Source organism: Echiichthys vipera (genome assembly GCF_963691815.1).
Source record: "Echiichthys vipera genome assembly, chromosome: 14".
Taxonomy (NCBI): domain Eukaryota; kingdom Metazoa; phylum Chordata; class Actinopteri; order Perciformes; family Trachinidae; genus Echiichthys; species Echiichthys vipera.
Window position 1 is genome coordinate 19,681,175 of NC_139839.1, and position 17,441 is coordinate 19,698,615.

Genomic DNA, 17,441 nt, shown 5'->3' on the forward strand with positions numbered 1-17,441 from the left:
TATATATATTTTTTTTTTTTATTAACATACTCTTTTTCTGTGAACGGCAGAGAAGAGACACATACCTTTTTTCTGTGCCTTTGCTTTGGATATCACAACTGATGATTTCTATGGTTTCTATCAAACAATGATCTGGTAACCGTTTGCTGAGAACCGTTGTTAGTGTAATGCATAATATGATTCCCAACAAGTAGTGTAAAAGACAGTTTGTTATATTGGCTTCTTATTTGAAAGTATTTACCGGTGTTTTTTCCTTGTTACTCTCAATATATGAGTCTTTCTCAAAGTGAGTATAGCACGGCCTAATGTATATCTTCAATATAGGTTCTGTTTAACAAAGACTTCCCTCTTTGCCATTATGATTCTCCTCCTCAGCTCAGCTGACAATGGGGTTGTGCTTATTTTCACCAAAACGCTCTGTGCAAAGTACAACGATACAGTAGCTTCATCAAAATAAGCTAACAGTTTGAGCATTAATGAAAGTCATTCACAGTAATAAATCACAAAAGAGACTACATTGGGTTTGGCTTGCATAGCAAAGCAAAAGGAAGAGAAAAACATTAAAAAATATATTTACAAATTATGCAAGTCCTCTTTCACGTTAGTTAGTCATTTTGTTGTGATTTTTCTTCTCCATCTCCACTGTGTGAACTTTTGTACACCATGTGACAGAAAGAAAAGAAGCGGACAAATACTGTAACTTACTGTTTACGCTTTTAAAAAGGGGAATGAAAATAACACTGTGAGACTGGTGTCTGTGTCTGTACATGACATTTACAGCTCTGCATTTTCTATCTCGCACTCTGTTCCTTTGTCTTCATTCTGTCGACTCTCCGTCCTCCAAACATCATTCTGTGTCACTCGCAGAGAGAAAATCTCATAGCGCTTACAAACAAGGTGTCCTGGGACAGGCAGCAACTCCGGGGAATGATGCATCACAAAGACTCTGGAAGAGCAGACACACCAACAACAACAATGTTAAATCTGGGTGACATGGAATTGAAAAAAATGAACTTGCTATATCTGAATCTACTGTATGTTTTGCAATCCCAGGATGTATCTCAGTTTGGATGAAAGCTAGAAATGGGTTTCTTTCTTATTAAAAAATGGAGGAGCATCATTTTTCCCAAATGGTTATCTCTATTGACAGGTATACAATGTAAAACTTTATTGTCATGCTGTCACAAGTGACTCGATGAAGCAAATTTGAGTTGTCTTTCTTTACAAATGGTTAAAGAAGTGACAGCCATAACTCATTGTGTGCTCTATAATTATTACATTGGACAGCTTCTCTGTTATTCTTTGTCAGTCAAAACTACAAAATGGATTATAGAAATGTCAAGAAAGTTTCAGTAAAACTGGCACGTTATTTCTCTCTGCAGATAAAGATCATATTTGTGTGCTTAGATGACATTCATTATGTTTAATGTGCACACAAAGACATCCTCGTGAGGATTAATACCTACAGTGTTCCCTTTTCTCTGTGCTGTTTGTGGAAGGATGCCCATTGTGGGTGGGATCTGTGCCAGGTCTCTTGTGGGAACCCCTACTCAGGGTGGCCCTGTTGGATGTTGTTGTGCCGCTCCAGGAAGCCATATGCTGCCGCTCCAGTGTCGACACGGTCACCATGCACTCCTCAGAGGGGTCTGAGGCTGCAGCTGCCCACGAGCTGTTCATGCGGGAACCCACGCTATGCAGGGACTTCATGGCCGGTGTGTGGGCTGCTGAGTGGATGGTAGATGATGGTATTTGGCAAAAGATACATGAGAAATCATGACAGAGACACTCCTCTTTGAAATTACTATAATAGAGGATTCTCTGGCAAATAATGACTGAGAGTGTAGACGACTGAACCTACCGTCTGTGTTGGTGTCTCTTCGTCTGGGCAGAGTCCCGACCTTGCCTGTCTGTGGTTTGAGGCCAGTCAGCGGTGCCCTCTTGTGGCCAAGGCTATGTGTGCCTTTTGCGCCATGGTCTGCTAAGCCAGAGCTGTCTGAGCGACACTGCTGAGAGCTTTTACCTACAGAGAGAGAGAGCTAATCAAGATAGAGATTTGGATAGGCGTGTCTGACCAAATATTTGGTTCACATGCAGTGGATCAAGCTAGACACTTCAGTGTTATGTGAATGGTCAAGAGGAATCAGCCAGTAGAAATAGTCTCAGAACTGCAATCAACAAAACTAAACAAGTTCATAGTTCATTCATTGTGTCAACTTTGTGTTAAATAAACATGGGGTGTCCTGAAAGGAGGATTAAAGATGACACACACACTTTCCATCACAAAGGATTGTGAAACAGCTAATTTGTTCATTCTACTTTTCTCTAGACATCAGACATCATGGAATTATGTACTGTAGTAGTAAATGGCTTTAAAGTACTAGTGCAGTGTTCAAAATGTGCCTGTTTGGCACAGACCGACTACTTGGCCTCTGATATTGCTGCTTGCAGCTTTCTCGAGAACTGCTCATCCAAAAAACTTTACAATTGACACTGCGAGAGTGTATTTATCAGTTGCTATCAGCTACCAGGCTATTTCCAGAAAAAAAAACACCTTCTGTCTCTGTGTTCTTGAATGTACTGTAGCAACCATCACAGAGAGAGCTTTACCCAGCATGCCCTTCAGTGGTTTAATAGGGGTCCCTTCAGAATACACTACACAGTGTTTACTGTATATAACGCACTACTAATAAATATGTCCCATAAATCTGAAGAGCTCACACTCAACACTGCACTTCCTTGGGTCCTCAGTGATACACCTGCCAAGTGTGAAGTCAATCAGATGAATGGTTGTTGAGAAAATCACAGGACACACAGACAGAGACTCCTTCCATTTGAGTTAGATTAAGCCACTGCAATATGGCACTCTCTGTGGAAATAGTTCCACCACGCTGGCTTTGTTCATAATTAGTTTCACTGGACTGAAGCTATTGTTAAAGTCTGCCTGTTACGGTTCTAACACAACCACCTCCAATATGTGACAGCTAAATATAACCGGTAAAATGTTTGCATTGCTATTGTTTGTAAATATTTTTAGTCACACTGACCTGAATTTTGCCCTTCAACATTTTATTCAAAGCGTTGAAAACACATATTCTCAATGCACAAGTCATTCTCTTAACCTATCAAACAATAGAGTCTAAAAATGGTACAGTTCTGTCCCTGTGGGAGAAGCCTTCAAGTTTCTCTCTAAAGAAACACTTTCAGACAGAACCCTATTTATAAATGCATCAAATCTTAAATGTTAGCCGTGTGTTTTTTCAATAGAGCACAACTAAAGTTTTTTAAAATATTCTATGTTATGGTTTTGATGTCTATGCAAGAATGGCTTCAAGTAACTTTTCACAGACTGTCGGAATATCTCTTAGACAAAGAATATCTCCGGAGAAAAAAGGCGTGTGATTTAAACTACAGTAGGATATCTGAATAATATTAAGCCTATAAAAATGCTTTACTTTACTTTTTTTTTTTAAACAAAACAAATCAACTAGATTTCATTACCTTTGAGTGCCAATCACTGTCCCTGCTGGCTACATAAACATGTTCCCGATCTATTATGAGATGTCCTAAAAGACACCCACTAGACTTGTGTGTGTGTCTGTGTGTGGGGGTGTGTGTGTGATTAAATGGGCTATTGTACTTCTGGGTCTTTGTTCTATGCAGTGTGTCCGTAGGTGATAGTTCAGCCAGCCAACACACAGTGTTTGCTGCCTCAGTGGTCCAAACCCTATTGGCAGACAAGCGCGTTGATATTGGACGATGCTGCAGAACCCTGGATTACGTTAAAAGATAATGTTTTTTAAACATTCAATGACATGTTTTTTTCTGCAAACATGGCATCTCTTTTCCTTAGTTTCTGTCAGGTATATAATGTTACAATGTCGGGTGTTCATATTAAACATGTTCCTAACTCAGAAGCCTAGCTGTAAGAAACAGTATCATTGGAATGTTTGTCTTGTCTTGTATTGATACTTGGACCTGGTTTGTGAATCTATAGGGTGCCACCGGTGATTTGCACACAAGCTTGCAATACATCTGTGCACCCAGCAGCCAGATATATGGCTTTATTTCAACCACACTCCTGCTAGAAAACTTCCACTATATAATCTGTTGTAATCCGTCTTCTGCACTAGTACACAGACGGAGAGGACACCCAAAACTGCTGACCAATCAGAGAAATAGTGTTTTTTGAACAATAAAACATATAAAGATGTTCTAGTAGAAACACAAAATATGGAGGAACCTGAAAACAAGTATAAACAAACAGCCCATTTAAAAATACACTTCTTCGTCCTAATCTAACCAAGTAGTTTTGTTGCCTACACCTAACTAAACTGCAACCGTTTCACAACATCAAGCATGTATTTAAAACTGTGATTGTTATGTTCAGGTAAAAGGAAGTGTTAACTGGTAGGGGCGCTAATTTATGAAAAGGTCCTGTGAGTCATATCAGAGGGTGGAAACAAACAGAATCTGTGGTTGTACGGGTTTTATTTGAGGACTTCCCATTTCATCATATGTTGCACATTTGAATTGATGTAGTAATGACTCCAGTTAATTGTCAGCCTGCGTATTTTTCTGTCAATGCCCCGGTGGTCTACTCAACTAAAAGCGATGAGTTCAATTTGTTTAACCACATGTACAACATACCTGAGCCCTCAAGGTTATCCACGCTGTGACCAGTAGTGTACTCAAAGCCACACAAATTCTTTGACACCACAGCGTATCTCTCCTCCTCCTCCATATCCTCGTCTTCTTCAGAAAGGAGAGTCGCTCCTAATTCAGAACCCAATGTGCTGGACATGAAGTCCATTGGAGCGATGGGGGGGGTGGACATGTTTGGACTGCCCTTCATGTGCCTAATTAATTGTGGGGGAAATACTGTATATTAATGAACAAAATGCATTTTTTTTAAAAAGCAATGAAGATCAGTTAATGAGCGTAAATACTGCAAAGCAAGTTTCATAATGCAGAATCAGTGCATATTCAGAAAGGTAGACATGCAATGTGCAGAGACTGTGAATGCCTGCAGTGATTTCACTGATTACTTTCTCAGCGCTGGTGTGTGTTGTGCTAACACAATGGAGTTGTAATTGGGCTGGATAAAGGATATCTGGATGGGCAGGGCTGTCACCAACATGCCTGTTATCTCCCCCACAGCTGTCCTCCATGATGGCTCACATCCCGCCATAGAGGAGATGCATGCATAATTACCAACTCTATTTACCAATGTCAGAACAGCATGTTAGACTAAACCCAGTCATTACCCTCCAACACGTGTCGCCTCTGACTTGTCAAGTTTTCCAGTGCTCCATCAAAGGTGCAATCAATGAGGGCTGTGTTTATCGTTCGCAAGAAACATGGACTGCAGGTTTGGGCTGACACATGTAAATACCAGTATTATAAGACGCTCATACATTGGCCATTGATATGCAAAACCCAAACTATCAACAGAATGAAATGAATAAAATTGCAGGTATATCTGCTACCTAGCAAAGCAAACATATTTGAACAAAATGGTGATGCATCCACATAGTATAAAGCTTTCAAATGATTTCACAGTCACAAAGGTTTTTTTTCTTTCTTTTCTATTTCTTTTTTACCATAAAATACATCAAATCGTAAAAAGGAAGATGGTTCTAAAAATGTAGTTATCTGGAGTTTTAAAAGTTCCTTACCATGCCTGCTTGGCCACCTCATATTGGTAAGCTCTCGTCAGCTCATCCAAGTGGGCCTGCAAAATGGACTGCATTTCCTCGTGGTGGGTAGAGCTGAGAGAGGAAGATGAGGGCTGGCTGAAGGAAGCCGCAGCTGGCGAGGAAGATCTTCCTCTCAGGGGAGGAGTGGGACCTCTCTCCTCCTCTACCTCGTTGTCCAAATTCTGGTGGCGGTAGGTCTGGACAGACATGGGTGGGGCCCAGCTACTGCTGTCATATCTGTGGACAAAATGTTTCATGTAATATTCAACACACAACACATTGACTTTGCTGCACATTTCATTACAATGAGTTGAAGAGGATTGGAAATATGAAAGGATTTAATTGGACAAAGATATTCTTACGACTTATAAATAGTCAGAATCTTACTATAAATGTACCCATATGATCCTAAATGGATCTAACTTTGGTCTAAATTGCTAAAACAATAACAATAACAAGCAATTTGGTGACTTTGTGAAAAAGTGTAGTTCATGGGAGTTGTTGCCTTAACCACCATTGCCGTCACTGCAGTCATTATATTATCCAGGATAAGATTCCTTAAGTGTTCATCGTTCAGGGTTCTCCAACGCTGTTCAGCTGGCCAAACCGCCAATGTTTGCTCAGCTTGTTGCTCTGTTAAGATCCAGATGCCCATGACTAAAATTCTGATTAAAAAGGATCAAGAACTAAAAAGAAGTGTGTTGTTAAATGTGGCTTACACTGGATAAAAAGTACATTTCTGAAAGCTTCTGGCAGACAACCACAACGCTGATGCAGGCAACCAAATGTAATGGACAGTTACGTTGAGTATAATTACAGATTTCTCTGGTTTGTTACATTTGGGATAATGAAAGTATACAAAACTTAACAAAATATATAACACAGATCTAGTCATTTTTAGACATTTTAATGCGAAAAAGTTACAAATTATACCTTAAATACAACATATTTTTCTTCAGGTCTTTTAGCATTGTGTGAACAGCATACGAAGCTCTTGTCTACAACACACACACACACACACACACACACACACACACACACACACACACACACACACACACACACACACACACACACACACACACACACACACACACACACACACACACACACACACACACACACGCAAACTCTGGGCACAGGTGCAGGATATTGTGACCTCTGTGTTTGCATGTGTTTCTCCTGTCAACGTGTGTTTTTTGTGTTTGTGTGTGCATCTTTTCTAGGGTAGAGATTGATGAGATATGAATGTATCTTACCCTCCTCCATGGTTTTCCTGGGGGTAACGATCAAGGTCAACCTCGGTACCAGGGAGAGGGTGCATGGGTGGTGGAGGCAGGGGCATGTTAGCCCAGCATGTCCCATTTGATTTAGAGGCCTTTGTTCCACCCTTCACCTTCTTTTTCTTCCCAACCTTTGCACCTGGGAGGCAAAGAGGGAAGGAAGTTTAGTCTTCACTTCACAATGCCAAGGAATTTCTGCTGTGCATAAATATTTTCATACATTAAAATTACTCTAATAGACACATTGAAAGCTATCGTCTATCTTTCTCTGCTATCTGAGCATTTCCAAACCCAGTGTTATCATTTCCTTCTTTTTGTGGGCCCGACAGCAAATAAGAACTTTTTGAAAATGTTGACATTTCTTAAAAAGGCACCAAAATCTGCAGCAAAAGCACTTTAAGTTGCTTCCATACAGCTTGCCCGCGTGGCTTACTTTATCTCTGGTAAGCCTGACATTTAGTTGAGCACACAGGCTATTGTGCAAAAGCACAGAAAGAAATGCCTCCATGACTTCACTAAATGTATATACACTGCATAAATAACTCAGAACACTGAGGGATTTTCCGCCATCACTAATCAAGTTAACCCAAAGAAAATGCGTCATGATTGGGTGACATTTCTAGGCTAGATGAGCTCCCGGGGTAGAATTGTGATGAAGACAGAAGAGAAATTAAGAACATTATCCTACGGCTCCATTTTCAGTGAATATGTAAATAAATTCCTTCATTTTCATTTTGCTCTTTCTCTGATTTAATTTACCAACCTCCCTTGTAGTCATTTTACAGAAAATACTTTTACTTTTACTGGGCATTCAAGCACTGCTGCAATCATAGACTGAATAAAAGAATTGGACACAGCCACAACATTGAAAGACGTCACATCAACCATTTGAATGTGAACTACCCATTTGAAACCTTGCCGTCGACGTCTTGGATTTTTGAAACCGGACATGAGCATATGTGGATGAGGGGAGGAGCGCTAGTGTTACGCAGTGTTGTTTCCGCGGGGCTGCGCTAATATAAAAACTAAAGATGGAAACTTTGCAAATTTTCAAACAGCGTGTCATCCAACTGACTTTTTCCAGTGGTGAGTGGGGAGCTCTGGCAACTGGCACAATTCATCTGCACACAGTACAGCCCGTGTTGCAGTGACAGTTTATCATTAAGTTACCAGCTAATGTTTGTGCTAGCTAGGTAGGTTGGTTAACAAGGTGCAACCCAACGCTGAACAAAGCATTTTTAGGCAGCCAAAATGTTACAATTACATTTTATGAAGTGAAAACACACTGTGAATGGTCAAAGTTCTAGGACCAAAACACCAACAACATCCAAAAATAAGAAGGCTTCACTTTTCAGACCTGGACGCTACGTCCACTATGTCTATGGCTGCAATCCCTCCACAGAGACCACAGATACATTAAAAGAGTGCAAACATCAACTAAGAAAAACACCTAAAAAAACAAAAAAAAAGAATTGCGCTTTATCTTCAACATGGCTCATACCACTGCCAGGGCGTCTGTCAGTTAGCGAGTAGCCCAGGTTTGCTATTTCCTGCTGGGCTTGGAGAGAAGCTTTCCAGCGGGGATCTGGCCTGTCCACAGCCAGCTCATGGAAGCTGTTGGATTGGAGGATCTGGGTGGTGGCATAGGGAGTGGGCTGACTGCCTCGCGCTGGGCTGCTGTAGCCTGCCTTCCCCATGAAGTCAATACTGCTGTAGATGGCACCATCAGACAGCATGGTGCCCGTCTTCTCCACTGCTGCAGACGGTAAAACATCTGAGATAAAAAAGAGGAGGGTGACAGAGTGAGGATGGAAGGGGAAAAGGGATCATGGAGAGATACACTGACATGAAGTTAACGATCTTTAAGGTCATTAACACTCCCTGCTGCTCTGGCACTCTGTATTAGTTAAATACAGGTCTCAAATGGACTTGATATAAATGAAAGTGATTATCTACTACCGCAATTAGCATGCAACACGCTGTGGAAGCATGGTGGAGTGTTCACAAGAGGGATATTCAAACAGTGCTAACCTTCAGCTCTACTGTCTCGCACACATATAACCTGCATCTCAACAGGGATCCAATGAGCAGAGAGAACATGCAAACACAAAAATACATAATAAACACATGCACTTGAACTATCAGTCTCACATCACCTCGAAAAATGCACAATGGCAGGGCATGAGACAGGCAAAAACTATTATGCAAACACCACACATTTAAGCCAAATACCAGGCTTGTCAAATCAAATTAGTAAAGTATTGCCCTCAAAGGCTCTTTTAATTTGCATGCATGTGTTTGTTTGTGTGTGCATGCTTATGCGTGATGTCCTGTCACTGCACTTCCCAATAGATGAGCTTCAAAACTGTCTGACCAGGCATTGCTAAAACTTTGTTTTCCCACACCACTGCCTGTTTATGTCTCGTACCTCCTCGGCCAAAGTTGCTGCCGCCCTTTGGACTCCCTAAGCCTCCGTTAGCTGGGAGGCTTGTGGAGGGCCAGGAGTCAGCCAACCAGGGGAGGCCTGGGTCACCCGCTTTCAACAGCCCTGGACGACTGTGAGACGATGTTTGTAGAAAGAAACAAAGGGAGGAAAAGGGGTAAGAGAGAAAACCGCCGACATAGTTAAATATCCAGCTTGCACCGTAACAGTATTGCTCATTTTCTTCCTGCTGCATCAACAACAAATTGATGTGAAAACTCATTCAGCATATTCTCGCCTGTGGAGCAGTGCGGTGCACAGGCAACAATAAACAACAGAGAGACATAAAATGGCAAGTCTATAAATCAGACTTCTTTCTCCCCTTAACTCCACCACCCCTAACTCTCCCCGGAGAAACAAGGCAGGCCTAAATACACACTAAATCCACTTTAGAGCCTTAGCACAACAGAAATTTACATTTTAAATTGAGAATCATGGAGAGCCTCTGGCAGATCAGCTACACTGCTGCACTGTCTCCATAGCAACAGAGACAGCAAAAGCCCATTAGGTGGTTTAGGAAAGCTACCGTGTCATTTTGTCTTAGTGAAATACAACAGTCATGAATACAGGCTTTGACTTCAAGGTAGGAAAGTTGTAGGCAGCAATTCAAGGAGAAAAAAAAGACAATTTACAACCATTTCTTTGAAGCCGCTGCATTAACGGCAAAACATTCACATGCCTCGTGCATCCCATTCACATATGTTTGCTTAATGTGCAGCTACACAGGGAATTTTCCACTGAGGCTGATTCGCCAAGTGCCAAGGGAATTGTTCACAGCTGACTTGGTGATGGCTCAAAGGTGTTCAAACAATTACATCAATAATTTCCATATTAGAATACACAAGCACAAACCTACATTTACATAGCCTACATTTGCTTAGAAACATGTGCCAACACCAACACAATAACACATTTGTGAGTATATAATGTGGAGAAGCCCACTCATGCACGCATGCACACAGGGTTAAGCAAGAAACTGTTTATTTTTCTTTGTTTATCTGGAACATTTGTTCTAGCTCTGGGCTTATCTGCTTGCTTAGGTGTGACAAAGTGGAAAGAGGGAATGGGGAGGAAAAAGAAAAAGAAAAGAAAAAGAAAAAGAAAAGGACATTCATTCTTTCACTTTCTGCTAAGCAAATTTGCCCCCTTCTTTTGTACTCTTTAATGTTTGGTAGATACAAAGGTGAGCTTCATATTGGGCTGGCACAAGATTCTCATGGCCGCTAAGTGGCGTCTCAAGGTCCAGCATTTTTGTTGTTCCATCCCCAAATGCCACCCATCACAGTGTACTGTACGCCAAGCATTTTCAAACAGCACATTCATCACCCCTCTCCTCCTCCCACGACCTCTTGCTCTGCCAGCAACCTCAGATGCAGCCGAGGGAGAGCCAGTGAATAGAACTATCACCTGCATTAGCTGGTAGCACGCACTTCAAAGAAGTGATTAATGATTTCATCAAGAGTACATCAGTGCAAATCATACACTGAAATGAGTAAGCAGCGGGGATATTGGAAAATGTATGCAAATTCCATACATCTTGAAAGAACTCTTCATTACAGGTATAACAATAGGCTCTTGAGAAGGCAGACTGAGCATTATTCTGTGTGGCAGTAAAATGTCAGTGTCAGTGGGAAAGATCTCGCTGAAGGGTTTCTTGGGTTTTGTAAGGTAACTTAAATTCTTACCTTCCATTTCGGATCAGGCCTCTGTCTCTTTGGAATGTAACTTATAGAAAAAAGATGGAGGAATGAGAAAAAAAAAAGCAATTATTTTGTCTAAAAATGCAAAGTACCACCATCAATTTGAATGACTGAAACATTATTGCTGTCAAGAATGTAGGCAGCTAAATTACTGTGATATTTTAATTATATAATGCACAATCAAAAGGCATACCTGCACGAGTGAAGGTGAAGGATTGGACTGCAATTTAAAAAGAAGAAGAAAGTAGATAAAGTGTCATGGATCATATAAAAGAAGATGCAGAACATTCAGGAAAGCAGGTCTGAAAATATCCTTTCATCTTTGCTTTTGCCTGTTCATTTATCACTGATGACATGTCAGCACTGATTCCATGGTAATGAAACTCGAGGCAGTAATGCATCTAACCTCTGCATTCCAGCATTTTCTGAATTATGCTGATTGCCCTGAGGGATAAAGTTCAAATGAAGGTGACACATCTGACCCCTGGGGGATGTGCACCATCATCATTTTATTAATTTGCGTCTTCCAAAATACAAATTAGAGTATGGGCCCTGTCTTAAAAAGAGAAAGGAACAAAATGTTTATTTGGATATGAAATGCTGTATTTCATTATTTGATTGTGACACACCATTAGTATTAAGTGTTCTATATAAATACAACTGAAGTTAGAAATAAATTACAGAATATTTTATATCTTAACCATTCTTAAAAAAATGCTAAATTTCTTTCAAACGGTGTTTTGGGATTTAACTCCTCAATTTATTTTGAGAGAAGGGATCACAGAAGCAGCAATCAATCGTGGAAATCCCTATCGAATTAGGAAATCACAGCACTCTCTCCCCAAGTCACTACAGCTATAGCTGCAATACACATTATGATAATGGCACACAGCTATATGCTTGACTCACAGAGGGATAAAAAGAATATTTCATATGTAAACTCAGACGCGTCTCGTGTTAATGTGCAAACAACACCAGCCATGCTCTGATAATGGAAGGGGATGTTAAATTACTTATCTCCCATGAATGTATTAGACTGTTGAGGTGTGGTGCTGATGGAACTCAGCACAGTTGTTGCACACCAGTGCACAGTGAATTAAAGTAAATAGGGCCCATTTCCATCTGTGCTGAATATATTTCCTTTTTTCTGCGTTTTAGCCCGCTCAAATGGAGTCACATCTGTGATGACATCAGCTTTTCTCAGAAAGAGAGACCAAGTGTGCTTTGAAAATCTGTGTTGGTGCAGAACCATGTAAATTGATTCTTTTTACCTGCATAGTTGCTGAGTCCCTTCCTCTTTTTCCTTCTCCAGTACAGCCAGGCACTGAAGCCCATGAGGACAATCCAGCAGGCTCCTCCCAAACCAGCGATGAAGGCCGGCTGCTTCACCACGTCTGAGATGCTATTGTTGCCCTCCGATCCCGTCATTACATCCTTCAGTTCTGCACCTGGGGGCACCGCATAGAAATACACACCCACACGGAAGAGACAAATGAACAAATAATTATATTTTTACAGTTGCTGTGAAAGAAAATAATTTTTGATAAATATAAAATCAATTGCATTCCCATTGTGGTTTCAAAAATGCCTGAAATGTGAACACACAAAAAAAATAAATACCTGACAGAAGAGGAAGGAAAAATGAACAAACTATCAGTAGTATTTGACTAATTGTAAGTGTGGGTTTAATAACTCTACAGGAAACTCAATTAAGGAAAAACATATATATATTTCCAATAAAAGTAAAATATCCATTGTTGAGGATAAATTATGCATTTTAAACAGAAAATAAAGACAACGTATATTAAATACACAAGGAACATGAGAACAGCTAAAAGATGAGGCCAGGGAGAAATGAAAAAATATATATCAATAATATTCAGGGGCAACAAAAGAAACCCCCCCCCAAAAAATGCACACAAAAAACGGCATCACTGCATCCAATATGTAGGCAGAGTAAATCAATTCAGCAGTGCACTTATCAACTTGAGCTGCAAGACATGAGATTGACAGAGCAGCTCTGACAGAGTTTGATTTTCCGTTGCAGCTACTGTGCTGTGAAATTAGATTCAGAGTCTCCAGCATGAACCCCCACCACCACCACCATCATTAAGCTTCAGTCCACAGGCCTGTGTTTCCCTTTCTCTGTGCGTTAAGGGTGTTATTATATATCAGTCAAAAGTCACAGCTGTTGGACACTGGCCTGGGCTCCCATATTGATTCTGGGCTTATATACTCTGGGCATCTTTTAGCTATTTGATAAGATGTGATAGGCTGATAAGCTCCTACAAAAATACTGTCTATTTTGTTAGCACCAGCTGCCAACATATTGAAGAAGATTATTGATATGGCTAACAGTACTTGGCACACTGTTACCAGACACTACACTTAATGAACCACGATTGATTTCTCAGTAGACGTCTGCGTTGTAAAGCGCAATCTTCTTTCTTCAAATGCAATAAATTGATAAATCTTTTTTTTTCCAGACCCCCTTGTCTGCGATGGAGACCTAGGTCCCCCATTATGAGGTCATTTCATTTGACTCCAGGTTTGGTGTGTGTGTATGTGTGAGTGGATTACCCAAGATGATGGGCTGGGGTTTGCTCTTGACCCCCACCCCTGCGCTGGTGCCTGCAGCCACCTCCACATGGTATTGCACTCCAGTCTGCAGCCCCCCAACTACCACTGAACGGATGGTTGCATCCACAGACTTATTGACATGAAAGCGGGTTTCGTTGGCCAGACACCAGATCTGACAAAGAAAAACACGCCAGACAAAATTCATTGTTATGTTGTGCAGTACATTACTCAAATATTCAGTTTTGTACAGTGGATCAGGGGCAGTTTGATCCTACCTTGTACTCCTGGATGATGCCATTCTGTTGGTCAGAGGGAGGAGGGTCCCATGACACGCTGATGGACGTGCTGTTATGGCTTCCTATTGTCAACACTGTCACTTGCTGTGGAGGTGCACCAGGTGCTGATGGGTCAAGGGGGGATGAAAAGATAAAAGAAAAAGGAAATCCAAAATAATTATATATTTTTTTACTGTATTTACCAGCTGCAACAGTGACACAGGTATTGTTTTCATCTTGTGATTCTGTGTATGTGTGTGTGTGTGTGTGTGTGTCGGTATGTCAATGTGTCTTTATTGCCCACTTTACACCCCTGGCCTAATTTTGCATCATGACTGGTGTGATCGCATCGCAGGATGGTGCCGGAGAGAAAAGTAGCCCTGAATTTTTCATCTCAAATCCATATCTTTATGGTAGGATTTTTTTTTTCTTTGGGGATGCACTGGGACCTAAAACAATGCACCATTCATTCCTTATACTGGCTTTAATATTCTATTAACTTCCTGGCATCATAAGTTATACACAAGCATTTAAGGTCCATATTGCACTTTACTAATTGCACATATGAAAACCATTCCAAGCAGACCAACAAGCTTAGGTATGAGTGGAATTTCCTCGGCCAAGAAAAAATGGCTGAGCCCAGCAGCTAACATCATTCCCATAATGGACTAGAAGCATTACAGCCCCATGTAAATGTGGCTGTAAAGTAGCTGTATTCAATTTTGCATATCTTATCTGAATGAAAATGGTCAGTGTCCATGTCATATAACGAGGACTCTGAGATGGCTTGTCAACAGAAATGTAGCGTTATGCCTCTCAATGCCAAATTCAAACTCCGGCCTGATAACCTGCATGGACAGATTGGTGATTTAAAGAGACTGCAGGTAGCAGGAGGCATACACCATGTCTATGCAACAGAGTAAATCACCATATCTCACTGAATGGACTACACAACCGCTCTGGGCAAGCAGTTTCTCACGATTCCCATTAAAACTATCATTATGTTCTGAATGAGCAGATGAAATAACTACTCTGAACCCAATTAAGGAACTGAAAAAATAAAAATTCTATCTGCGGTGGATCAATGTAAGCAAAGCACTGAATGCCACAGCAGTGCAGAAAAGCCAACGCAGGTGGGCCTGGATGGGATTGTCTTATTTGCCACCTGGCCAGAGAGCAACATGGTTACTGTGACTGTTCTCCAGATGGGCTTAATTCTGTAAATGGTTGGAGAGAAATGGAACAAACATATGCACAGAGTCTCTAAAGGCAACAGCAAGCAGTGATTGTATTGGTTGATCAGAGAAATAGGGCCGGGCCATAAGGAGTATAAGAAAGAGTGTCCAGGTCGGATATTGACCTCTTCCAGTCCCCTGACAGCTGGAAAGCACACAACATCTGGTTCAGTTGAGTCAGAAAGAATATTTTTTTTAAAGTTCAAAAGATTAAACAAATTCCCTGAATGATTTAACTTGTGCTTAAAAGAGAGGCTCTAAACAGATATGGCATGTCGGCAAAATATCTGACAGCCTGGCAGTACAAAGGAATTAAATCTGCCATATGAAAGACACTTCATTTCTTTTACGTTTAACAAATTGACTCAACCCAGTTTGAGGATATCTATATTCAGCCATTTGGACTATTGACTTTCTGAAGCAATTACTGTTAAACCAACTCGCACAGATGTACTGTCACAATATAGTGATGATTCTACGGTTCACTAATAAAATGACTCATTTAATGACAGGAAAGCCAAATATAGAACTCCTACACTTATGATATATTTATTCTGAGATACCATCTGGCATGGACACATATAATCTTAAATCTTTGCTTAAAAAACAAAGATTAGACAGGGACTACAGTGGGAGTTTTATTTGGATTGCCAATGAACATTCAGAAAAACAAGACTTTCTCTGTGGCTCTCTGGCTCATAATTTCTAAGGCAATCCAATATCTTTGTTGGCCACATTTTGCAAAATCAAATATTAATCATAAATCTATTCAGGGAAACAACAGAAAACGTCCAACACAGACCTTAAACTGCCACCAGTGTTGGAGAGTCGTCGAGTTTACAAAGCTGTTAATTTATAATTTGGCTTTTGCATTTAAATTTTCTGAAAAAAATGGTTGATACACAGCTGTTCAGCTGTTGGACACTTGTACTCGCACATGGACAAACAATAATAACTATGGATGACTAAAATAGACATTGAGTTTCACATAGTTCTTTCAACTATGATCATGACAAAAGAGGAGATTTAACTCATACATTCATACACATTTTTGGTTGGCTTATGTGATTGCAGCATCAAGACAGTGGGCTCCAGTTTTCAAAATTGTATTTCAGTGGTGCTGTTTCAGCAAACTGAAGGAGCTTGCCAGGTCAGTCAAAGGTTTACATTAGGAGAGGACAGGAACCATTAGGTGTAGTTCTGCAATTTCTGTATGTACGAGGACAATCCCGGAAGATGAATAATGGCTACAATACCAGTAATGACTCAGGATAACATTACAATAAACAGTCACAGCAGCGGAAAAAGTCAGAGTATGCTCTTAATAATGTGACTAATGCTGATATTAAGACTGCTGAACAGAGTAATTCAAAGCAATTAATGCTTCCACTGTCTGAGGGAACATTCCAGATTTTACTCACAGCTGTGCAATTAAACAAAAGGCACTTAAGCTGCTTAATGTCCTGCTATACAGGTCGTATAAAGTAGTAAACATAACCTGTTATGTAAATGAGTGCATCGATTAAACTAATTAATTCAGGAATTAGCACACATTACTATGCCAACATACCTGTCCCCATTTAACACACATGTAATGTAAAATAAACTCTATCTATCTGTCTTCAGCACACCATAGCATTGGCTTTGATTCACCATCGGCAGTGGCTAAAAGCCTGAGGATCCTTTGGATGACAGTGATGGTGGTGTGGTCACAAAGCCTACTGCCTCTGACCACATTGCTCACACCAACATCTCATTGAAAGGATATGAGGATCATTAATCTTCATACACAATTCCCCCCTGTATGCAGTTGAAGACACCAGCTGTTTTGACCTCTGCGACCACTAAGACGCCCTCTGCTAGGGTTTCACTAAGGCAGTGACACATTCCCAATCTGCCTTTGATGGATAGAGTGTTTTTCTCATAATTCTGCAGAGCAGCACATTTCCAGGCTCTCGAGTATCAGCAGATCAAACCAATTTTTCCCGTACCATGATGCCTCGTTTCCAGGCTACCAAGTAACAAGAGCATGTGCCCCAATCCACAAAGACCTCTAGTGATCCTGTGTGGCCATTTTAATTGGGCTACAGTGAGGTGAATTTCCCTTTGCATCCCGTATTCATAGCTATCCTTATCCTCCTACTGTGAGTGAGATGCATTAATGGCCCCATCATGACTTGCTCTTAGTTC

At 40.7% G+C, this 17,441-nt stretch overlaps 1 protein-coding gene across 1 annotated transcript in view; it reads right to left on the reverse strand.

Annotated features, from left to right (window-relative positions):
- Window positions 1–774: 774 nt before the first annotated feature.
- Window positions 775–17,441, reverse strand: part of LOC310956938 (roundabout homolog 2-like) — a gene marked incomplete at its 3' end in the record, with an annotated part of 87,609 nt that continues 70,942 nt past the window's right edge. The window contains exons 16-28 of the mRNA XM_083927315.1: window positions 14,017–14,141; window positions 13,742–13,913; window positions 12,433–12,609; window positions 11,355–11,381; window positions 11,147–11,186; window positions 9,408–9,535; window positions 8,481–8,753; window positions 6,956–7,118; window positions 5,676–5,933; window positions 4,648–4,856; window positions 1,859–2,020; window positions 1,463–1,721; window positions 775–946 (exon numbers count right to left, since the gene is read on the reverse strand). Coding sequence (XP_083783441.1) covers window positions 775–946; window positions 1,463–1,721; window positions 1,859–2,020; window positions 4,648–4,856; window positions 5,676–5,933; window positions 6,956–7,118; window positions 8,481–8,753; window positions 9,408–9,535; window positions 11,147–11,186; window positions 11,355–11,381; window positions 12,433–12,609; window positions 13,742–13,913; window positions 14,017–14,141 — 2,165 coding nt within the window. The remainder of the gene's footprint in view (window positions 947–1,462; window positions 1,722–1,858; window positions 2,021–4,647; window positions 4,857–5,675; window positions 5,934–6,955; window positions 7,119–8,480; window positions 8,754–9,407; window positions 9,536–11,146; window positions 11,187–11,354; window positions 11,382–12,432; window positions 12,610–13,741; window positions 13,914–14,016; window positions 14,142–17,441) is intronic.